The sequence below is a fragment of the Callithrix jacchus genome, chromosome 3, assembly GCF_049354715.1.
Source record: "Callithrix jacchus isolate 240 chromosome 3, calJac240_pri, whole genome shotgun sequence".
Taxonomy (NCBI): domain Eukaryota; kingdom Metazoa; phylum Chordata; class Mammalia; order Primates; family Cebidae; genus Callithrix; species Callithrix jacchus.
Window position 1 is genome coordinate 185,915,897 of NC_133504.1, and position 25,201 is coordinate 185,941,097.

The 25,201-nt window shown below is 48.7% G+C and overlaps 1 protein-coding gene across 10 annotated transcripts in view; it reads left to right on the forward strand.

Moving 5' to 3' along the window:
* EVC (EvC ciliary complex subunit 1) overlaps window positions 1-25,201 on the forward strand; it is a 105,255-nt gene that overhangs the window by 1,848 nt on the left and 78,206 nt on the right. For 4 of the 10 annotated variants that reach the window (XM_035294089.3, XM_035294090.3, XM_035294086.3 and 1 more), the window contains exons 1-5: window positions 911-1,261; window positions 8,101-8,226; window positions 17,702-17,785; window positions 22,077-22,309; window positions 23,999-24,083. In XM_035294089.3, the coding sequence (XP_035149980.3) occupies window positions 1,088-1,261; window positions 8,101-8,226; window positions 17,702-17,785; window positions 22,077-22,309; window positions 23,999-24,083 (702 nt within the window). In that variant the 5' untranslated portion in view covers window positions 911-1,087. Of the gene's footprint in view, window positions 1-910; window positions 1,262-8,100; window positions 8,227-11,372; window positions 11,578-17,701; window positions 17,786-22,076; window positions 22,310-23,998; window positions 24,084-25,201 lie in introns of those variants that run through there. The other 6 variants (XM_078367542.1, XM_078367543.1, XM_078367541.1 and 3 more) reach the window with 4 other exon arrangements.

Sequence of the window (25,201 nt, forward strand, 5' to 3'; positions counted from 1 at the left end):
GTGCAATGGCGCAATCTCGGCTCACCGCAACCTCCGCCTCCTGGGTTCAGGCAATTCTCCTGCCTCAGTCTCCTGAGTAGCTGGGATTACAGGCACGTGCCACCATGCCCAGCTAATTTTTTGTATTTTTAGTAGAGATGGGGTTTCACCTCATTGACCAGGATGGTCTCGATCTCTTGACCTCGTGATCCACCCGCCTCGGCCTCCCAAAGTGCTGGGATTACAGGTATGAGCCACCGCGCCCGGCCCTAATTGTTTATCCCTCTAAACAACTGTGAGATGTTCAATGCCCCTGATACCGTTTGGTTTGTGACTGGCCTATCCCCCCACCCTGCAACACTCAGCAGATTCTCCCCAAGTGCTGACTAAATGATGATGGTGCAGTGTCCTGGTCCTAGCAGAGACTGAGTGTAAGCGTTTTTCCATCCATCACCCCAGGGAGACTGGGTATAAAGGTCTCTACTCATTGTCTTGACCTTCCCTGGGAGAAAATAAGATTTAAAGGGGAGTCTTCGCGTGAGCAAGCTCAGAGGCGCGGAGGGCGGTGTGGTCCCGGGAAGGTTGATGGGTAGAGGTTAGGGACAAGGGCAGTGGGGTGGATGTGCATTGGTCCCAGCGTCATCAGGAGGACGGAACACCCACCGCAGAGGGTTTTGGAGAAAGTTAACGGCATCGTGAAGCTAAATGCGTGGCATATTCTAAACTTCAATAAAGTTAAAGAAGCGACGCCTTCCTCGGTGGTCGGGGTCCCTCTTTCACCCCAGGAGCCCAGGAGTGCCTTGGAAAGCCGGCTCCCTCCGGAAGGGTCCCGGGCTGGGAGGGGAGCCCCTCGCTGGGCATGCTCAGTGCAAGGGCAGGGCTGGGGCGGGGGTGGCTGAAAGTTTTGGGCGGCGATCCAGGCTCCTCCCTCGGGCTCCGCGAAGCTGGGAAGGGGAAAGGAGCTGGAGCTGTGAGACCGCACAGGCCGGAAAGTGCGGAGCTCGCCGCGCCCCTGACCCGCCCGGCCTCCGGGTCCCGCGTTGCCGCCCTGGCGGGGACCGTGCACCAGGCGGCGGGATGCGGCGGGGCGGCCGCCTGAGCCCCAGCGATGGCCCGCGGCGGGGCGGCCTGCAATAGCGACGCGCGGCTGCTGCTGGGCCGGGACGCGCTGCAGCCGGAGCCCGCGCTGCTGGCCCCCGCGGTGCTGCTGGGCGCCGCGCTCGGCCTCGGCCTCGGCCTCTGGCTCGGCTGCCGCGCGGGCCGCCAGCGCCCGCGGCACCAGGTGGGTCCGCCAAGTGGGCCGCGGAGGGGCGGGGCGGAGCGGGGTGCGCGGGGCGCGGGGCTTCTCGGTCCTGCGGGCTGGAGCCCAGGCTTTGCGACCCCTTGAGCCTGGTTGGGGACTTTGCACACAAAGGGGTCCGCTTCTGCCCCTGGAAGGAAGCGGCGGGTGACTAGAGAGCGTTGGCCTGGGGTCCCCCGCGTGCCTGTTTCATCCCGCTCGGTGTGTGATCCTAGACAGCAGCCCAACAGTGCCACGCCTCAGTCTCCTCATCTGCAGCACCAAGGGCTTTGACAGTATGCTGGCCTAGCTCACCGTGGTGGACCGAGGAGGCTGGGGATCCCACACCTGAATGCCTATTCCTGCTTCTGTCTCTTCCTTGCGGTGTGGGTTACCTCGGCTGACCTGAGTCCCAGCTGCCACATTGGGATGCATTCATTCATGAGTTCATTTATTCATGCTACAGTAAAAGTTTTCGGGCACCTTCTACACACCCACTCACTGGCCTAGGGACCACATTCATGAGCAGAAGAGACCCTGCCTTGTCTGTTTGAGGTTTACATCCTCAAGGAGGACCAGTTGCAAGTTTGCAAGTAAACTTTCGGTTATGACACCGCATGGGGAAGTCTGTGATGGAGCACTGGCAATGCTAGCGTTTGTTCAGTGCTGACTATATACCAGGCACTGAGCTAGACCCTCTGCCTAAATGAGCTCAATGAATCTCCACAGCAGTTTGAGTTGATTTCATGAATGTCACTGCTTTGCAGATGAGGAAACTGAGGCACAGAGTGGTTAAGTAACTTACTAAAGTGACGGACATATCTAACCCCAAAGCCACTGTATTTTGCATGGATGAGGGTCTGGGTGGCTGCTTGAATGGGACCAGTGGATGCTTCATATGCGCAAGCTGTTGTGGAATTGACTGTGCATGCCGACACCCAGCACGTGGCAGGCATTCCATCAACAGCGGTGTGGCCACTATTTTAGGTTCTTGCAGTTTCTGCCTCTTTGAAGCGGGGGGTTGGGGGGTGGGGGGGTGGGAGACGTGGGGGGGGGAGGGTAAAGTCTGTGAGTTCAGAAACAAGATAGCATAGTCTTGCTGCCCCTATTTCTGGCCCCTGGGAAGAGGAAACAGATCCTGTGCCGGTTCCATGTAGGCACGGGTTCTTTCAGAATGCGGTGACTCATGGTGAGCATTGCCCTATAGAGGGCTGAAACTAAGGTAATGCAAGATGCTTGTAGGTGAATTGAGGGCTGTCAGATCCTGCTGGCGATTAAGTGATGCTAAGAGATGCTGGCTTGTTGGATGGAGCGGGGAAAGTGAAGTAACACACAGACTACTGGGGGCCCTCTGCAGTGTTTGCAGACATCTGGTTCTTTATACTCCAGCCCATGAGGTGGAGGAACTGCCATTATCCCCACTTTACTGTGAGGCAGTGCAGGCTCTGCAAGGTTATTTGTCCAGGGTGCCACGATGAGTAAACAGTGGGCTGAATTTCAACCCTAGTCAGTTTGAACCCCAAGGCCAGAGCCTTAAGCATCTGTTATCTGGTGAGGTGGTGGTTAGTATCTTATTTGCTAGCTGAGTCAGCTGAGGCTTACTGGGATTAACCAAGCCATCTGGGTGTGCACAGCTAGTCAGTTGAGGGTGATGGTGGCTCAGAGCAGGGTGGCAGCCGTGGAGGGGTTGTGGCTCAAAGTAGGACTAACAGGATTTTCTTATGGTTCGATGTCATCCTTACAACAACCTTCTTTCTGATGGGACTCCTTTCCTCCTGTCTCCTCCCGCTAGCTTTTATTTATAAAATGCCTGTCGGACAATATGACTCTCCTGATTAAACACCTCCAGAGACTCCTGGCTGCTTGCAAAGACAATACACTGTTTCCTAGCATGGCACATAGGGTGGCTTACCTTCTCCGGAGCACCCAGCCGCTTGCCTCATCCCGCTCTCCTCTGCACTTCTGCACATCTGTTCTCTCTGCCTGCACTGGCCTTTCTCAGACTCTGTCTTGCTCAGGCTTCAGGACGCAGAGACTACCCGGGCCGTATTAGATCAGGCACCTCCCTGCTTTCTGGGCACCCTCTATTCTCCTCCTCTGATCCAAGCCACAGTTTTATCTTGCACTGCTTACCTTTTGTTGTTTTCCTTTTATTTTATTATTTTAACTTATGTCATCATTAAACCTGTTTTATTTACATCAAAGTTGTAAAGTTTTATTTACATCAAAGTTATTTACATGTACATAATTTTAAGTAGTAGTTCAAAAGAAGCCATAGCCCCACCCATTTTCCACTTCTCATCAATGACCTTGTTAACTCTTTTTTTTTCCCTTAAAGTGAAAGCAAGTTTATTAAGAAAGTAAAGGAATAAAAGAATGGCTGCTCCACAGGCAGAGCAGCAGCCTGGGCCCCCAACTCAGTGTGTTTATAGTCAGTTACTCCTTGATTATATGCCAAATGAGGAGTGGATTATTCGTTTATAGGGAAAGGGGTGGGCAATTCCTGGAACTGAGTGTTTTTCTCTTTTTAGACTATATAAGGTAACTTCCTGATGTTCCTGGCATTTGTAAACCATCACTGTCACTTAGCATGCTAATGTATTATAATTAGCATAATGACCTTGTTAACTCTTTCAGCTGGTTATTTTGGGAATTTACTTCCCATTTCTGGATAACGTGCCCATATTGCTGCTGTTTGCTGTTTTTTTTTTTTTTTTTTTGCTGCATGTGATAGCCATTGACCCTCTACCGTGGAAAGGAAGAGAACGTAGCTCTGTCGCCTCCTCTCTTCCCTAAGATGTAAGACGTCCACTCTTTCCCACACCACCACGAGCCTCCCGATACGGTTATAGGAGAATTTGGCTTAAATCACTATTCAGTGTTTCCATTATTACAATTCTGTAAACGTTATTTACTGTAAGTCAGGGATCAGTTATGAATACCTTCTTTTCTTGCACAACATTCTATTTTTCCTGAAATTAATAATTATCCTTTTTTTTGGTTTTTTGTTTTTTGATTTATTTGGGACAGGGTCTCATTTTATTGCCCAGGCTGGAGTGCAGTGGCATGATCACAGTTCACAGTAGCCTTGACCTCTTCGGCTCAGGTGATCCTCCCACCTCAGCCTCTCAAGCAGCTGGGATTACAGGCTTGTACCATCGTGCCTGGCTAATTTTTTTTTTTCTATTTTTTTAGAGTGAGGGTTTTGCAGTGTTGCCCAGGCTGGTCTCAAACTTCTGGGCTCAAGCAGTCCTCCTCTCTTGTCCTCCCAAAGTGCTGGGATCACAGGTGAGAGCTGCTGCATCTGGCCTCGGTGTTTTTCATTTGCTTAGATTCTGTGTACTTATCATTCATTGGACTCTACCCCATATATGTGCCTTTCTGTTCAGGACATTTGAATATGTTAGATATTTGATCCATTTTATCTTCTTGAGAAAAACATCTCTCCCAGAAACGTTCTGCCATGCTCCAGTTTGAGCTGTTGTTCTCTAGATAGTTCTCTAAAGTGTGGACCAGACCAGCAACATCATCATCTTGGGGAGTTTGATAGAAATGCAAATTTTTTGGCTCTGCCCCAGACTCACTGAATGAGAATCTCTGGGAGTAGGTCCTGCAAGCTGTGTTTAATAAGCCCTCCTGGTGATTGACATGTTCTTAAAGTTTGAGAAGCAGCTACTCATCATGCTGGAACTTTCTCACAATTCTCCTGGGTTGAATCCTCTTTCAGGGATTCCCCTGCACTCCCCTTTCTTTAGCTAATTTTCTTGCATGCCTGGAGCACATCCTTCAGTAGCCTTTTTAAAAAGGGATGGATGCAACTCTTTTGAGGACTTCTATTTCTGAAAATATATTCTTCTATCTTTATGCTTACTTTGGTTAGAATAATTAGGTTGGAAATAATTTCCTGCCAGAATTTTGGAGGCATTTTTTCATTGTCTTCTAACTACTGTAGAACTAAACTGGGTACTACCCACCTGGCACAGTAAGACCAGATTGCCACACTGAGGTTTTGCAGTGGTAAAAAGGCAGGTGTTCATTGACAGAACACAAAGCCAGGAGGACTAGGCAGCCCATGCTCAAATCCTGACCTCCCTGATGACTTGCAGCTGAGAGTTTTTAAAGGCAAAGGTAAATTTCAGGAAAGCAGAAGTTACAGGGAAAATCTTAAATCAATACATGGAGGTTACAGCTGCTTTCGGCCTAAAAGGATGGGACATCTTGAAGTGGAGACTTGCAGAGGTAGATTCAAAGATTTTTCTGATTTGCGATTTTTGTCAAGGAAGAGAAGCTCTGTTTTAAAATGTGGGTTCAGCAGAAAAGAATGTTAGCTCAGGCTCCTGGGCATGACTTTCTCTGAGTCCCCCAGGAAGAACTTTCGAACAAAGAATGGTGCTCAGAGTTTAGATCTCAGAGAAGGGGCAGCAGAGCACCTTAGCCGTGGTTCCTCAGGGTGGATCCAAATGATGTGGGTCCAGGTTCCTGAAAACGACTCAGAGACATATGTTGATATGTTATCTTTACTTTCTGTAGGGAAACCAAATATCTCCCGACTCTAACTTCCTTGGCCATTGTTTTAAGCTGCTGTTACCTTCTTGCTTATCAAGTTGCTGATAATTTCTCTTGAAGAAAGTCAGGATTTTTTGATACTTGCATGCTTAGGTCAGGGGATTTGCAGGCACCTGAAAAGGAGCGGAGTGGGGCCCTGCTTCATCTCGTAACTTCCACTGTTGCTGTTGAGAAAACTGATTCTATTCTGATCCTTGATACTTTACACAAAATTACACAAAACCTCTTTTCCTTTAGCTCCTCTGTAGAATCTTTTTTTTTTTTTTTTGAGACAGAGTTTTACTCTTGTTACCCAGGCTGGAGTGCAATGGCACAATCTCGGCTCACCACAACCTCCGCCTCCTGGGTTCAGGCAATTCTCCTGCCTCAGCCTCCAGAGTAGCTGGGATTACAGGCACGAGCCACCATGCCCAGCTAATTTTTTGTATTTGAGTAGAGACGGGGTTTCACCATGTTGACCAGGATGGTGTCGATCTCTTGACCTCATGATCCACCCACCTCAGCCTCCCAAAGTGCTGGGATTACAGGCTTGAGCCACCATGCCCAGCCCTCTGTAGAATCTTAAAGAAACTTTTCTTTGCTCCTAGTAAATGAAATTGTGCCAGGATGGTCTTGGTGGAAGTGGTTTGTCATCTGCAGTGCCAGCCATTTGAAATGTCCTTTCGATCCAGATCACTTTCTTGCTTTTTCCTTTGATGATTCTTTCCTTCTGGACAAAGGAGTTCTCTTCTTCCAGAAACTCCTATCATTTTTTTTAGGTTGAATTGGGCTTCTAATCTTAGTCTTCCTCTCTCACTTCCCATCTCTTTGTCTTTTTTTACATTACCTTCAGAGAGACTTTGCCTCCCAGCATCCTTCCCAGCCTCCACTGTTACTCTAGAACATGGATCGTCCTTGACTTACTATGTGTTTTTTTAATGTGTTTGCATCTTTCTTCTCTCACTGCAATGTTAATGCCACAAAAGCAGAAGCTGTGTATTTTGTTCATTACTCTAGTCCCAGTACCTAGAACAAGTCTTGACACAAAGCAGATGCTCGATAATAGTAGTGGATTAACTCAGTGACAAACTGGTGATATTTCTTTAGTTCAGAGATTAAATTCATGAGCAGCCAGTGATTAAAAGGAAGATGGTAAGTGTCTGGGGTAACAGAATTTTAAATACAGTTTATTCTCTTTATTTGTGGTAGTTATGTTCTATAAACTCGCTGACAACACAGCATTAGTAAACACCAAACTATTGTTCCTAAGGGAAAAACAGCGTTAGGTTCCTACAAGCCTCTGGTCACATTTCCATTAACCAGTCAATACATAGCATTGTTTTATGTATGTTTCTGTTTAAAGATATCTTATTTAATACATATCTTTGATTTATTAACATGGGACTCACAGACAACAGCATTGTAACTCATACCTGAATGAAGCTTCTGTAACACGGCCATTTCTCCAAAGGGCATGTCATAGTCTTCTAGTGTTTCAGGAGACTAGAGAGCACTACTGCACTATGTTTGGTGGTGGTTATTTTAAACAGTAAAACCACCAAGAAAAAGCATAGAAATGCAAACACTGTGGTACTAGAGTATGAACAGGATGTCTGTTTATAGCCTGAGAGCAGAGATAAGAAGGCAGAGTCCTGCCTTGTTCCATCTCAGCTGAGCATGTGCACACTGGGCAACACAGATTTTTCAGGCTCTGCATGTATCCATGAATAACTGTGAAAGACCCATGAGCATTGGTTTGGGGTCTTAAGTAAATTTTAGCAACTACAGGAATTGGCAAATACAGAATCCATAAATCATGAGCACCCATTGTAGTTCAGAATAGAGACTATTCTATAACTTAAGGTCACCTGACATATTTTCTTAAAAAACATTAAATAGAGTGATCAAAATCAACAAGAAAATTAATATGCATGTGCCATTTCCCATGCTTAGTTGTTAAATCCAAGGAACTCCCAGTCCAGCGGGGACCTCAACCTAGAAGAAAAATGGAATGAGCTTTGCTCTGCATCTTGCTCCGAGTCCTGAGGGTGCACTGAGATGGGGCATGCTGGAGGGATTAGGGGGACATCTGTGTAGTCTTGAAGGACCTGTAGCAGACCCCATGTGGGGTAGGAGGCGTCACACACAGAGGGACAAGCTTGTGTAGAAGCGCGGAGGCAGGTGGAAGTGGCCACTGGACTGGGGGAGTTGACTGGCAAAGTCACAGTGGGGACGAGGCTGACTGACATCAATGTTGTGTTTCTATCCACCCCCAACTCCTGGCCTTCCGGTTTTAGAAAGATGACACTCAAAATCTGCTCAGGAATTTGGAGTCTAATGCACAGACCCCCTTGGAAACTGGCTCCCCATCGAGGAGGAGGAAGAGAGAAATGCAGATGCCGAAGGACGAGGAAGCTGTTGATGTAAGCTTGGTGTTGGTGTTTGTTTGTAGAGTACCCGTGGGAGGGAGGGTGTCCCCCCTGGCAGCCGGGTATCATGTAGACAAGCCTCTGACAGGTACGTTTTCCCAATCGCCTGCTTTTTTTGAGGCATAATTTACAGTCAAATGCACAGGCTTTAAGTTTTACAGTTTGATGAGTTTTGACAATTGCGTACACCTTGGAACTAATACCCCCATTGAGAATCTTTTCATCACCCAGCAGGTCCTCTAGTGCCCCTTTTTGGTCAGTGGCCACTCCCACACACTTTCAGAGGCACCCGTGCCTGGGATTTCCGTGGGACAGTTTCGCTGTTCTAGAACCTCATGCAAATGGAATTGTGCTGCTCTGCGCCTGTGTTCTCGCCACAGAATGCCGTGAGATGTTTCCCTTTCGTTGTGTGTATCGGTAATTCACCCATGTTTATTGCTCAGTGGCAGTCTACTGTGTGGATGTGCCATGCTATGTTGTTTGCTCGCCATTTGATGGGTATTTCATTGGTGGATTGGGCTGTTTTCAGCATTTGGCCGTGATGAATAAGGCTGCGATGAACTTTGGTGCATACGTCTGTTTACTTGCATTTCATTTTACTTCCTTTAAGTAAGTCTCTAGGGGTGGGAGTGCTGGGCCTCTGGAAGAGATGTTACAGAAAATTATCCCTGTCCCTGCCTTCCTGGAACCCTTACTCTATCCACAGAACATCGCTTTCTGGGTGAGCCTCATGGTGGAGAGGATGTGACATTTCTAGCCACCTCCTTGTCCCCTAGAAAGCACTGCAGACTTCTGGAACAAGGGGAAAGATTGAACTAGCATTATGTCCTCACATCTGCTCATGCCAGGCAGTTTTACACCTCTCACCTGTGAGTGATGCCAACACTCACGGGAATGATCTTGTGCCCTTCTCAGCAGCCACGTGAGGCTGATCTGATTTATATCCTCCAGATGAGGCAGCAAGGCTCAGAGGTGGTCTGCTTTCCTGAGTCCCACAGCTGGGGAGTGGCCAAGCTGATATTTGTCCTTAGGTTTGCCAAGCCCCTGCTTGGGAGTGCTGCATCCCCACACCTGACTCCCAGCCTCTTCCCCTTTCCATCCTGTTCCATTCCATTCCACAGCCTCAGCTTACCAAGGAAGAAAGTGGGTTGGGGATTTCAAAACAGATTTCCCTGAAGGTCTGAATTTAGTAGGGCTCAGCTTCTAGTTAAGCTTTACAGTCGGCTTTTGTGGCAGTCCTGGGTCTCCCTCCTGTGCTGGCGGGATCCCGTGGAGTGGGGGCACCTCACTGCCCTTGGCTGACATGGAGCCAGGGAGACGTAGGGAAGCCTCTGTTGCTGTCCTGTTGTGGGAGATGAGTTGGAATGAGCAGATCTTTAACTTAACCTGTGGTAATTATTAGCTTGATAATGGGCATCTGCTAGGTGTTGCTGAATAGTGAACAGGTAAGACATTACTAGGCAGGAAAAAAAGAGTTAACCTTACAGTGAGGTAGAAAGACTGAGGGCTCCCTGCAAACACTGAGCACCTGTTTGGATGTGCTCTATGCTTCTCTGACACTGTGTTTGCCTCTCCACGTGTGTCCGTGTATGTGTATGTCCCAGTCCGTCACTCCCTCTGTGGGTCTCTGTGTGTGCGTCTTGTGACAGTATGTGAGCCTGCAGGTGCACAGCGTCTCCCTGTCTTTGTGTCTCTCTTCCCCTCATTGCTCTCTCTCTCTCTACTGCTCTGCCTCTGTCCTGCCCTCTCACATTATTAGAATCTGCTCACATGTGAAAACAGGTGTCCACACAAAAACTTGTACACACATGTTCAAAGCAACACAATTCACAATAGCTAAAATGTGGAAACAACCCAAATGTCCCTTGACTGACAACTAGAAAAATAAATGTGGTATTTGCAGACATTGGAAGATTATTTGGCTATAAAAAAATGAAGGGCTGATGAACCTGGAAAATACACTAAATGAAAAAAGCCATTCACAAAAGACCACACGTTGTAGGATCCTGAGGGAATCTGTTCTCTTTCCAGGTCCATGAGGGGGCGAAGTTTTAAGGGCAAAAGTTTCCCAGCGCCTTGCACCCCTCTCATCTCTCTCCCTCCGAGAAATTTAACGGTTTATGTTTAAATTTTGGGGACATGGGAAGAAACTAAGAGTCAGTCACCCCAGCAGAAGTTTAAAGGAACTCCTTTCATTGGCCAGAGGAACTTAGGAAGGTGGGAATTTCTCCCAGGATAAATTCCCCTGCTCCTTCACCCGTGCCAAATTTCCAGCTTTCTGGAATCCCCTTCCACATGGTGAGAGCTCCCTCTGGAATTTCCCCTCTAGAGTCCCCTTCCATACTCTTTGTAGAAGCCTTTCTCTTCTTCTCTCTTCTCTACCTAAGTAAAACCACCTTTCTGCAACACTTCCTGGGTCCAGTATTTACTTTTCGAAGCATCTGGTGCATCTGCAGTGGCCCCACCGCTTATTCTTTAAAAGGTTGGAAGCCAAAAACCCACAGCGTTCTCTCAGGGAAGCTGTGCCTCACCGGCGCTGAAGAAAAAACCTGGTTTCAATCCCATTCCTGTGAAATGTCTAGAACAGGAAGATTTATACAGACAGAAAGTAGATTAGTGGTTTCCAGGGGCTGGAACAGAGGAAGGGGAGGAATGGGGTGACAGTGAAAAGAGGACATGGTTTCTCTTTGATGCCATGAAAGTGTTCTAAAGTTGACGATAGGCTGGGCACGGTGGCTTATGGCTGAAGTCCCGGCACTTTGGGAAGCTGAGGTGGGCAGATCACTTAAGGTTGGGAGTTCAAGACCAGCCTGGCCAACATGGTGAAATTCCATCTCTGCTAAATACAAAAATCAGCCAGACGTGGTGGGGTGTGTCTGTATTTCCAGCTACTTGGGAGGCTGAGACAGGAGAATTGCTTAAACCCAGGAGGTGGAGGTCACAGTGAGCCAGGATTGTGCAGCCTGAGTGACAGAGCAAGACTCTGTCTCAAAAAAATCAATCAGTCAGGTTGACTATAGTGACGGCTACACATATCTGAAGATACTGAAAACCATGAAATCTTACACTTTCATGAGTGAACTGCAGGGTGTGTGAATTAAATCTCAGAAAAGCTGCTAAACAACACTGTTCACACATAGGGCAGCCTCGAATGTGATGGAAACAAGCTGGCCTTCGGACCTAGAATCCTGGAACCCAGTCCCAGCTCGGCCACGTGTCTGCTGTGTGGCGTTGGGCGGGAAGTGTAACCTGTCTGAGCCTCAAGTTTCTTACTTAAAAGGACAGCAGTGATGGTACTCCCCTATGCCTGCAATCCTGGAGTCACCCGGGGCTGAGTTAATGCATGTAAGTGTTCCTGCCACAGAACAGGTGCTCAATCAGTGTTTGCAGGGAGTCCTAAGTCTTTCTATTCCGCTGTCAACTTATTTTTTTTCTGCCTGGTAATCTCTTAGCTGTTCACTATTCAGCTACACCTAGCAGATGCCCATTATCAAGCTAATAATTGCCAAGGGTTAAGTGAAAGATCTACTTGTTCCAGTGGCTGGCTTGTCAGAATGCTCTTGGCTTTTTGCAGACTGAGCTTGTCAAAATACGTGGCCAGGACTGCTTTGGCCCAGTGGGTCGAGCTACAACTTTCTTTCCTCTAGTGCCCAGAAAACCAGGGCTTGGTGGTTCCCGTCATGCCTTGGGTGACCTTTGTTTGATGAACAACTCATCTCAGCTGAAAACAGAAAATTCCAGAAGGCTCTGAGGCATGCCACTCCACAGCCTCGGTCCCTCCATCCCATTCCTTTGCTTTGGAGGGAGGGAGAGTGGGTGGAGCCTTTAAGGATGCATTTACGCATTTTCTGAAAAGAACCCCTTTATGTTGATGACAGAAATGGCTGTTCCTTTCCTGCAATTATACTTTAACCAATTTTCTGAATAATTGCATTGCTTCAGCTGAAGAAGTTTTACCTTGTATATTTTGCTACAACCAATTTTCTAAATAATGGTATTGCTTCAGCTGGGGAGACTCTGGATTTGGAAGACACGTGACCTTAATGAGGCGTGCTCTAAAAAACTAAAGGTAGTGGCTCCTGTTGAGGGAGCAGAGCCTGCTCCTTCCCTGGTTTCAGGTATCACATGCTCCTGGTCCTTTATGCCCTGGCAAAGACCGTGACCGTCCGTGGGCTGGCCCTGCAGGGGTTGCAGTCTGCAGGTAGATGGGTCAGGTGGAGGCTTCCCGCCAGCCGGGATGTGTTCCTGATGCCCATTCCGCGGCTCCTCCATCCCCAGGTTCTGCCCTCACAGATCTCTGGTGGGCCCTGTACCAACATCCTTTTCTTCTTCTTCTTTCTTCTTTCTTCTTCTTCATTTCTGATCTCAACTCACAGCAACCTCACCTCTTGGGTTCAAGTGATTCTCCTACCTTAGCCTCCCAGGTAGCTGGAATTACAGGCACATGCCACCATGCCTGGCTAATTTTTTTTTTTTTTTAGTAGAGATGGAGTTTCACCTTGTTGGCCAGGCTGGTCTTGAACTCCTAACCTTGTGATCTGCCTGTCCCGGCCTCCCAAAGTGCTGGGATTATAGGCATGAGCCATTCCTTGTTCACTGACAAAACTTCAAGTGGAAAGTGGGCCAGAATGCAGGGGGTTGAGAGCAGACCAGGCTCTGTACCCTCAGGTCAGAGGGAGGCCAGGAAGGGTTTTAAGAGGCACATTGATGGAAATTTATGTTTAAAAGATAATTTGATTTCTATGTGGAGAATGAATTGGAAGATGTTAACCTCTGAGCCTCAGTTTGCCCCACCATAATAAGGTAGGCATGATAATAATAGTCTGCACCTCCCCAAGCTGCCTGATGTGTGGTAATTAATTGGGCAAGCGTGCATAGGTGGCTGGACAGGGTAGACCCTCTCAGTACATGGATGAGGAGCTGCTAAGGGAGCGATTGCAGCCCTTCAGGGTAAATGTGACGGAGGCCTAGGCCAGGGCCACGGATTCCAGAGAGATTTGGGAGGTCAAGTTGATGGGATTCGTGGTCAGTTGGATGTGGGGACTTGGGATGTCAGAGTACACTGTACCTCAGTAACTGATGTAGGTTCCTGAGCATGGTGAAGCCAAGCCCAGAGGCCTTCTCCTTGAACCCCCACTTCCCTTTACGCTCCATGGCACTTAGTCTTGCTCTGAGTTGCATTGTGTTGACAGAGCCAGCATGGCCTCAGCTAGAGGGCAGACCTGGAGCCGGCAAAGTTGAGTTCAGATCCCGGTTCTAGTGATGATTGGCTGCGTGGCCTTAGGCATGTGGCTTTACCTCTCTGTGGCTCATCTTCTCTGTCTGGAAGTGGAGACAGTGACCTCTGTGGCAGGGTCCTTGGAAGCTTAGGGAGATAGCATATGTCGGTGGTCTTCCCCTGTTCTTTTTTTTCTTTTTCTTGAGACCTTTTTGTTTATTTTTCTTCAACTTTTATTTTAAGTTGTGGGATACAATGTGCAGGATATGCAGGTTTGTTACATAGGTAAAGGTGTGGTGGTTTGCTGGACAGATCAGCCCATAGGCATTGAGCCCAGCATGCACTGGCTCTTCTTCCTGATCCTCTCCCTGCCCCTGCCCCCAAACAGGCCCCAGTATGTGTTGTTCCCCCCACCCAATGTGCCCACATGTTTTCATTGGTCAGCTCCTACTTATGAGTGAGAATATGCGGTGTTTGATTTTCTGTTCCTGTGTCAGTTTGCTGAGGATAATGGCTTCCAGCCATTTATGCTCTTGAAAAGGACATGATCTTGTTTCTTTTTATGGCTGCATAGTATTTCTTAGGGTTTATGTACCACATTTTCTTTATCCTGTCTATCATGGCTGGGTATTTGGGTTGATTCCATGTCTTTGCTATTGTGAATAGTGTTGCAGTGGACATACACATGCATATATATCCAGGAATGAGATTGCTGGGTCAAATGGCCTTTCTGCTTCTAGGTCTTTGAGGAATCACTACACTGTCTTCCACAATGGTTGAACTAATTGGCAGTCCCACCAATAGTAAAAGTTTTCCTTTTTCTCCACAGCCTCACCAAGGTCTGTTGCTTCCTGACTTTTTAATAATCGCCATTCTGACTGGCATGAGATGGTGTCTCCTTGTAGTTTTGATTTGCGTTTCTCTAATCATCGGTAATGTTGAGCTTTCTTTCATATGTTTATTGACCGCATGAATATCTTCTTTTGAGAAGTGTCTGTTCGTGTTCTTTGCCCACTTTTTAATGGAGTTGTTTTAACTTGTAAATTCGTTTCAGTTCCTTGTAGACTCTGGATATTAGACCCTGGTCAGACGGACAGATTGAGAAAATGTACTCCCCTTCTGTAGGTTGTCTCTTCGCTCTGATGATAGTTTCTTTTGCGGTGCAGAAGCTCTTTAATCAGATTTCATTTGCCAATTTTTGCTGTTGTTGCAATTGCTTTTAGCGTTTTTGTCATGAAATCTTTGCCTGTGCCTGTGTCCTGAATGGTATTGCCCAGATTTTATCCTGAGGTTTTATAGTTTTGGGTTTTACATTTAAGTCTTTAATCCATCTTGAGTTAATTTTGTATAAGATGTAAGGAAGGGTCTTCCCCGATTCTTGCCACTCAAGTCTTTTGTGAGTTGTGAGTTAGAGAAATGACAAGAACTGGAGCCCCTGGTGTGCAGCTTCCCTCCCGTGTTGCTCACAGGGCATCAAGGTGCAGCTCTCCTTGGACACATTATTTTAAGCTGCGGGTTACATGTGCAGGATGTGCTGGTTTGTTACATAGGTAAACGTGTGCCATGGTGGTTGGCTGCACAGATCAACCCATCGCCTAAGTATTAAGCCTAGCATGCACTAGCTATTCTTCCTTATCCCCTCTCCCCACATCCCTAGGCCACAGTGCTGGCTCAGTGGGGGCTGTGTCAGCACCCCAAATTAGAAGCAAGTGATCCATCCTTCTGTGTTGCCCACAATAGGGTATCTTATTCCAAGGTGAACTTTGTGATTGGAAATTGGCCGTGGTGATGGAGCTTGCTCTTCAAGACGTGGTTGAGAAGCACTGGAACAGACGCACGTGCAGTTGTCTTCCATCGGTGTGCTCGGAATTGCTCAGAAAAGATTTTTTATGGTCTGCAGCGCCAGGCTCTGGGCTTTCTGTCTGCTTATGTTAATTCACTCTCTGGTTGTTTCCAAAGCATTGTTTCAGCACTGACTTTGCAGAGTGCAGTGGTGGGGTGGGGATGACCCAACAGGAGAGAGACGGAGACGATGTGGGGATGTGGGGAAGGCCACGGATAAGTTCATCCAGCTTCTTTATTTTTTATTTTTTGAGACAGAGTATTGCTATGTTGCCTGGGCTGGAGTGCAGTTGGGGGATCTCGGTTCATTGCAACCTCTGCCTCCCAGGTTTAAGTGATTCTCCTGCCTCAGCCTCCCGAATAGCTGGGACTACAGGCATGTGCCACCACACCCTGCTCATTTTTGTATTTTTAGTAGAGATGGAGTTTTACCATGTTGGCCAGGATGGCCTCGATCTCTTGACCTCGTGATCCACCCTCCTCCGCCTCCCAAAGTGCTGGAATTACAGGCATGAGCCACTGCGCTCAGCCCATCCAACTTTTTATTGATTCAGGGGAGGTGATTCCAGAGTAGTATTTGACAGTGGTGTGTTAGACCACTACACACAGCGGCCCACTGATTGTTTCTTCTCTATTCTAGCAACTCAGCATGGTACTTTATGTATGTGGTCCTTGAGGGCAGATCCTCTGCTGATTTACTATCTGGGAAGACTAAGATTCGGAGAAGTTAGAAGACTTGCCCAACCACTTACTTTTGTTTAAGGATCTAATTCCAAGTCTTGTGTGAATATTACCGCATGTGCTTATACCTGTGGCAATGCTAAAATTATTTTGTATGTTTGCTTTTCCTAATTCTTTAGGAGACTCTCTTGTCAATTATTCTCAAGTTATTCAAATCCTTATTTTTTCCAAAGCTGAAGCATTTTGATTAAATTGACATTGTGCCGTTCTCTTTTGATAGCCTCCTCTGTTTGTTCATCCGTCTGTTCATATATCCATCTATTTTTTCATCTACTCGTCCATCTCTCCACCTTTTCATTCACCCATCCATCTGGCTGTCCATCCACCCACCCACCCACCTGTTCATCCACCCATCCATCTATCCATCCACCCATCTATCCATTTGTCTACCTCTTCATTCATCCACTTATCTATCTGTCTACCCATCTATCTACCCACCCATCTATCCATTTGTCTACCTATTCATCCATCCATCTATCCATCTACCCATCCATCTGTCTACCCATTCATCCATCCACCCATCCATCTATCTGTCTACCCATCCATCCACCCACCCATCTATCTATTTGTCTACCTGTTCATCCATCCACCCATCCATCTATGTCTACCCACCCACCCACCCATCTATTCATCTGTCTACCTATTCATCTATCCATCTATCTATCCATCTGTCTGCCCATCCATCCACCCACTCATCTATCCATCTGTCTACCTGTTCATCCATCCATTCACCCATCCATCCATCCATCCATCCATCTGTCTACCCATCCATCCACCCATCTATCCATCTGCCCACCTATCCATTCATTCACCCATCCATCTGCCCATCCATCCATCCATCCATCCATCCACACATCCATCCATCCATCTACCCATCTGCCCACCCAACCATCCACCCACTCATCTATCCATCTGTCTACCTATTCAGCCAGCCAGCCAGCCAGCCATCTCTCTACCCATCCATCCATCTACCCATCTATCCATCTGCCCACTCATCCATTCATTCACCCATCCATCTGCCTATCCATCCATCCATCCATCCATCCATCCATCCATCCATCTATCCACCCATCTGCCCACCCAACCATCCACCCATTCAGCCAGCCAGCCAGCCAGCCATCTCTCTACCCATCCATCCTTCCATCCATCCACCCATCTATCCATCTGCCCACTCATCCATTCATTCACTCATCTATTCATTTGTCTTCCCATCTGTCCATCCACCCATCTATCCATCTGTATACCTATCCATCCACTCATCTGTCTACTCATCCATCCATCCATCCATCCATCCATCCATCCATCCATCCATCCATCTATCCATCATACCCATCTATCCATCTGTCTACCTATTCATCCATCCACTTGTCTCTCTGTCTACCCATCCATTCACCCACCCATCTATCCATCTGCCTACCCATCCATCCATCTACCTATCTATTCATCTGCCCACTCATCCATTCATTCACCCACCCATCCATCTGTTTGTCGACCCATCCACTCATTTTCCTTCTGGCAAGGAAGAGCTAATATGAATCTAAATGTGCCTATCATGGTCCCTTTCTGAGGCTGCTATTACAAATGGGATGTGGCATATTGGAAAAACTTGACAACTTATCCTTCATTTTACAGAAAGTTTCCCATGCCGTTTGTGTCTTTCCCTCCCAGGAATGTGAGCCACCTTCCAACAGCAATGTCACAGCATTTGCCCTGAAGGCAAAAGTCATCTACCCCATCAATCAGAAGTTCCGGGTGAGTGTCCTGAGCTCCATCATAGAAATGCAGTTACTTCTGTCATGTGCCAGTGATTGGGAGGAAAGTAGGGGGATTAACTGTGTGATGTTTGGTCTTGTTTGAGGGTTTTATGGCAAGTCATTTTAATAGGGGTAGTTTTGAGGCTTTGTAATCTCAGACAGATTAGGGTTAATCTGTCTTATGACAGTGTTATCAGGAAGGACATGCCCATGGTAACCACGGTAAGGAAGTTCCATGGCTCCTTGTACTCCTAGGGACATGAGGAGTAGGACAGGAGGACAGCTCCCTCTCTGCCTTTTTAACACTAATACAAACACAGATACTGACTCAGTTCCGAGTGCTAATCCTCATTTACAGAGCCCTGGACTAATGCCAGCAGCTGGCACTTACTGAACACTTATGTGCATAGGGCCAGTGTCATGCTGTTTGTCATGCATTAGGCAATTCAACTTGGTGTTGTGTCTATCAGGAAAATAATATTGTCCCCACTTGACACGTAAGGCAACTGAGGCCCAGAGAGGCTAGCGACCTGAGGTCACGTGACCACAAGGGGCAGAACCAGAATCAAACCCCAACACCTGGCTACGGTTACACCTTCCAGGCGCCCTCAGCCTGGGAGGTGCTTTGTGCAAAAAGGTTTCCTAGTGAAGTAAGTTTGGGAAAATGTGGATTGCTTTCTTGGTGACCAGGATGATGAGCGCTGGAGTCCAGTAACTCAGTCCTAACCCCATCTGAGCCATTCTGTGCGGCATTTCCTGACTTCTCCGTGCCTCAGTCTCGTTATCTGTGAAATGGGGGTGCTGGTGCTCCTGCCTCGCGCAGTTGTTTCGGGTGCTACACAGGATAACGTAATGAGGGCTCAGACAGTGCACGGCCTCTACACACTCAGAACATGTCAGCATCAGACAGTGCACGGCCTCTACACACTCAGAACATGTCAGCATCAGACAGTGCACGGCCTCTACACACTCAGAACATGTCAGCATCAGACAGTGCACGGCCTCTACACACTCAGAACGTGTCAGCATCAGACAGTGCACGGCCTCTACACACTCAGAACATGTCAGCATCAGTCAGTGCACAGCCTCTACACACTCAGAACATGTCAGCATCAGACAGTGCACGGCCTCTACACACTCAGAACATGTCAGCATCAGACAGTGCACGGCCTCTACACACTCAGAACATGTCAGCATCAGACAGTGCACGGCCTCTACACACTCAGAACATGTCAGCATCAGACAGTGCACGGCCTCTACACACTCAGAACATGTCAGCATCAGACAGTGCACGGCCTCTACACACTCAGAACATGTCAGCATCAGACAGTGCACGGCCTCTACACACTCAGAATGTGAGCATCACTCAGTGCACGGCCTCTACACACTCAGAATGTGAGCATCAGACAGTGCACGGCCTCTACACACTCAGAACATGTCAGCATCATACAGTGCACGGCCTCTACACACTCAGAACATGTCAGCATCATACAGTGCACGGCCTCTACACACTCAGAACATGTCAGCATCAGACAGTGCACGGCCTCTACACACTCAGAATGTGAGCATCAGACAGTGCACGGCCTCTACACACTCAGAACATGTCAGCATCAGACAGTGCACGGCCTCTACACACTCAGAATGTGAGCATCACTCAGTGCACGGCCTCTACACACTCAGAATGTGAGCATCAGACAGTGCACGGCCTCTACACACTCAGAATGTGAGCATCAGACAGTGCAGGGCCTCTACACACTCAGAATGTGAGCATCAGACAGTGCAGGGCCTCTACACACTCAGAACATGTCAGCATCAGACAGTGCACGGCCTCTACACACTCAGAATGTGAGCATCACTCAGTGCACGGCCTCTACACACTCAGAATGTGAGCATCAGACAGTGCACGGCCTCTACACACTCAGAATGTGAGCATCAGACAGTGCAGGGCCTCTACACACTCAGAATGTGAGCATCAGACAGTGCAGGGCCTCTACACACTCAGAATGTGAGCATCAGACAGTGCAGGGCCTCTACACACTCAGAATGTGAGCATCAGACAGTGCACGGCCTCTACACACTCAGAACATGTCAGCATCAGACAGTGCACGGCCTCTACACACTCAGAACATGTCAGCATCAGACAGTGCACGGCCTCTACACACTCAGAACATGTCAGCATCAGACAGTGCAGGGCCTCTACACACTCAGAACATGTCAGCATCAGACAGTGCACGGCCTCTACACACTCAGAATGTGAGCATCACTCAGTGCACGGCCTCTACACACTCAGAATGTGAGCATCAGACAGTGCACGGCCTCTACACACTCAGAACATGTCAGCATCATACAGTGCACGGCCTCTACACACTCAGAACATGTCAGCATCATACAGTGCACGGCCTCTACACACTCAGAACATGTCAGCATCAGACAGTGCACGGCCTCTACACACTCAGAATGTGAGCATCAGACAGTGCACGGCCTCTACACACTCAGAACATGTCAGCATCAGACAGTGCACGGCCTCTACACACTCAGAACATGTCAGCATCAGACAGTGCAGGGCCTCTACACACTCAGAACATGTCAGCATCAGACAGTGCACGGCCTCTACACACTCAGAATGTGAGCATCACTCAGTGCACGGCCTCTACACACTCAGAACATGTCAGCATCATACAGTGCACGGCCTCTACACACTCAGAACATGTCAGCATCAGACAGTGCACGGCCTCTACACACTCAGAACATGTCAGCATCAGACAGTGCACGGCCTCTACACACTCAGAACATGTCAGCATCAGACAGTGCACGGCCTCTACACACTCAGAACATGTCAGCATCAGACAGTGCAGGGCCTCTACACACTCAGAACATGTCAGCATCAGACAGTGCACGGCCTCTACACACTCAGAATGTGAGCATCAGACAGTGCACGGCCTCTACACACTCAGAATGTGAGCATCAGACAGTGCACGGCCTCTACACACTCAGAATGTGAGCATCAGACAGTGCACGGCCTCTACACACTCAGAACATGTCAGCATCAGACAGTGCACGGCCTCTACACACTCAGAACATGTCAGCATCAGACAGTGCACGGCCTCTACACACTCAGAACATGTCAGCATCAGTCAGTGCACGGCCTCTACACACTCAGAACATGTCAGCATTTCTAAATTGTTACTTGCTTCTGAAGACAGCCAAAGCATGCTGAAGGTTCTGAGAATTCCTGCCCCAAGGAAACATTTCACCTTGTTTAACACAGGCTTTCCCCAGTTGATTTTTCCGTGGAATCTTTGTGGTGAGGAGAAACTGGCTCATGGAACTATTCCCCAGAGCCCACATTGGGAACCAGGTCCTTCACATTGTGGAAGGGTGGGATGGGTGGGTGGATGATGGGCACTTCCCCATCCTCTGGGTAGGCCCTGCATGGGCCCTGGGGATCATGCCATGGTCAGGAGGGCATCAGCCCCACCCTGGAGGCCCTCACTGCCTGGGTGGATAGAATACACCAAGATTGCAGGACAGCATATGATGAAATAGGCAAGAGGCAGATGCTAGGGACTGCGGAGCCATTATGGGGTCTGGGATCCATGCCTGGAGGGAGGGACACTTCCACCCAGCAAACAACAAATCGGGAGGGTGATTTAGAGAGGGGGACCAAAGTCGGGAAAGGCCCAGAATGATGAAGCGACCAGGAGTGTCTGAGACAGCGCCACCTCAGTGCAGCTTGGGCAGCCAGAGGTGGAGACTGACATTCGCTGGGCCCTCCAGCCGTGGGCCTGATATGCATGGTGCTCCAGCTTCTTAGTGAGGAGCGTGGAGCCTGTCGGTGGGCAGGGGGTGGGAGGGTGGCACCTGCTCTGTGCAGGTGAAGGACAGGTGGTCAGCAGGATTTGCGGAAGGAGCAGGCCGGGGTCAAACAGCAGTGAGTGAACTGTGTCAGGGCAAGCGGTGGCTATGGAGGAACAGGTCAGAGTTGCCAGCCAGGAGGAGGGTGCAGCTGGGTGTCCGGGGCACAGATCCAGGTTGGCAGCTTAGGAGAAGGAGCCTGGTGCAGAGGGGCTGGCCTCATGAGGACAAGTGAACTATGATTTGGGCCTCTGGGATGTGGATGTAGCAGAAGCTGGGACAGAAACTCTGTGGTGTCTGCTGGCACCCCCACCAGTCTCCTCCAGCCAGGCTTCCTGTGAGCATCTAGAGTGCGTCTGGTAGAATTGTTAATAGTGGATCAAATCCCTGAGGCATCATGTGGACTGAGTGTGACTTTGCTACTGCCACCCCAGCCTCTGGCCGATGGCTCCTCCAACCCGTCTCTGCACGAAAACTTAAAGCAGGCTGTCTTGCCGCACCAGCCGGCAGAGGCCTCCCCTTCTAGCAGCCTGGGGAGCCTGAGCCAGGCCGAGAAGGACGACTACAGCTCCTCATCCAGCGTCCACTCGGCCGTCAGCGATGACAGGTTTCTCAGCCGCACCTTCCTCCGGGTGAACGCCTTCCCCGAGGTGCTGGCCAGCGAGAGGTAAGGAGAGGGGCAATGGAGGATGAGGCTTCCGGACCTCTTGGTGTGGGCCAGGAGGGTCATATCATTGTCAGAGGAGGAATCAGAGGCCCAGAGATGTTCAGTGACTCTGCCAGGGACACACAGCCACCGAGTGTCACAGTCAGAGCCCCAGATGAATTTGTCATTTGTGTGCCGTGTTGACCAACACTGGGGTTATAGAGTCAGGCCTGAGCCCTGGGGAGAGACGACAAGGCGGCCTCATTTTATCACTGGCATGCCCCATGCATGCCATCCCAGCTGCTGGTGAAGTTGATTGAGTGGGTACCTCTGAGTACTGGACAGAGGGCTAAGTACTTTACGGAGATTAATGATCTCATGAGGATTTTGCCCAGTGGGAGGGAGCTTGGGACAGGTTCAGCAATCTGTAAGTATTAATGAATGAATGAATTCCCCTTAACATACCTATGAGGTTGGGACTGTCACTTCCCCCAGTTCACAAAGAATAAAGGGAAACCCAGAGAGGCTATGTGACTTGCTGGTCACACAGCGGTGAGTGACAGAGCTGGGTTTGACCCAGCCCAGAGCAGGGCTCAGTACCTAGGGGCTTGAGAAACTCAGTCTGGCAGGTTCACACACCGGGTCTCAGGCCTCTGTCTGCTCTGAAATTACGTGAGTCCAAGGGGTGGGATGATCCAGCACACAGCCTCTGCTCAGGGCTGGCAGAAAGACTGGGCTTAGCTCCTTGAGCCTCAATGTGACCCAGGCAGAAGGGACTTCATTGAAGAGGGGCCGTCTTGGATTGGCCGGCCCTGGCTTAGAACAGCTTTCTTTCAGCATTCAGACTTAGAGGATTTGAAACAGTTTGGGTGGAAGTGTCATCATGTAAAATACATTTGCCTATGAGGAAAAAAAGCTCAGAGACTTCTACATCTGCTGTGTGTCTGCCCCCGCTGACCCCATGATGATCACTTGATTTCTCTGATCCTCTCTTCCCTGAGTCAGTTTCTGCATCTGTAAAATGGGCATGAGAATGTGTCCGCTAAGGCACCGAGGAAAGATGATGTGTGTGATGATAGATATGAAAATGCTTGAGGTTGGGCATCGTGGCTCATGCCTATAATCCCAACATTTGGTATCCAAGGTGGGTAGATTGCTTGAGCTCAGGAGTTCAAGACCAGCCTAGGTGACGTAGTGAAACCCCATCTCTAAAATAAAAGACAAAACTCAACTGGGTTTGGTGGCGCATGCCTGGTAGTCCCAGCTATTCAGGATGCTGAGGTGGGAGGATCACTTGAGCCCGGGAGGTGAAGGCTGCAGTGAGCTGTGATTGTGCCACTGTACTCCAGCCTGGGAGACAGAGCAAAACCCTGTTTCTAAAAAGTAAATAATTTTTTAAAGAAAATACTCAAAGGAGGAAACAGCATTTTTATTTCTCTCCCTTCCCTCTCTCCACTGGTTTTCTCTTGGAAGTCCCAGGCAGCTGTGTCTCTGACACCAACTGTTCTCTTCCGGCCATTGGTGGGGTTCAAACAGCTCATTTGATCCCTTTTTGTAAGCCTGGAGCGAGTGTAAGGACCTCAGCATGCTGTGGAAGAGAGTCTGAGGCAGGGTGTGCTGTGGCTTATACTGATCAGGAGCTTGCCAATATCCATACTTTTCATTTCTAATATGCTGAAAGTCTTTTCTGATTCTCATTGCATTTTGCAGTGTAGACATTGACCTGTGTATCTACAGCCTTCACTTAAAAGACCTGCTGCATTTGGACATGGCACTGAGGCAGGAAAAGCACATGGTAGGTGGAGATGTTTGCATTCCCTCCTTTTTATGGGGGCAGGAACTGGGATACATGGCCTCTGTGTGCAGTGGGTCCCAGGGACCCTTGAGAGGCTGACATCAGTGAAAACAGAGCTGCCACAAGGTCAGGGAAGCGGCGCTGCCAGGCATCCAGCCACAAAATGCAAAAGCACTTTGTGCCTGTTGGTGGGGCGTGGCGTTTACTTTAACTAGTGCTGTGGAGCCTCAGCAGAAAGAGGAGTACCTCCTCCCGGGGTGCACCTCCTGCTGGAGACAGAGATAAGAGATATTTAAAAGAGAATAATATTTTTAAAGGATTAGTAATAATATTTTTGAACATGAATTTTCTTCAGTGCTTGCTACATCCTAGGTCCCAGGAGTATTACACTTAAACCTTAGCACAATCCACAGGGGCAGGTAGCAGTATGATCTCTACTGTGCAGGTGAGGAAACTGAGGCACAGGGTGGCGGAGCTACCCAGTTACAAAGCTGCAGGTGTGGCGCTAAGATGAGATGTTCAGTACCTTTTTATGGGGGGACACATGTTCTTTTGGCTGAATGAACAGGAGCTCAGAACTGTGGATGTGAGGAAAACATTAGTCTCTGCCAGATGAGTAGGGTCCAGTCCTGCAGGGTCCTGTGAGTCCCTCTTTACAGGTGTGGAGATGAGAACTGTGGAAAGAAAGGACACAAGACACCAAGAAAGAAAACAGTCTGGGCCCAGGGTCCACTGCCAACCAAGGCACAGAGTCCGGCCGTGGCCCCGAGTGCCTGGACACTCTGACTTTTATTGAGTACACAGCAGCGGAAGGGTAGATAGAATGAGGTAATCGTGGCCAGAGATAGGGTCAGGTAAATCACGTGTCTTGGAGACAGGGGCCCAAGACTTTGAAGAAGCCGAGGCGAGGAGAAAACCCAAGGTGTCAGCACCTTTTTCATACTTGCCAAGAAATAGCAAGGTCACTAAGATCTATGTTACTAATTCTCATCTTCTATGAAAAAGAGGAACCAGGTGCAGAAGCAGGACTTGAAAGTAAACATGGAACCTGACCACTGAACCACAGAACCACACAAAGAATTAAGCCCCCGGATGTCTGTGGGCCTCCCTGACAGTGT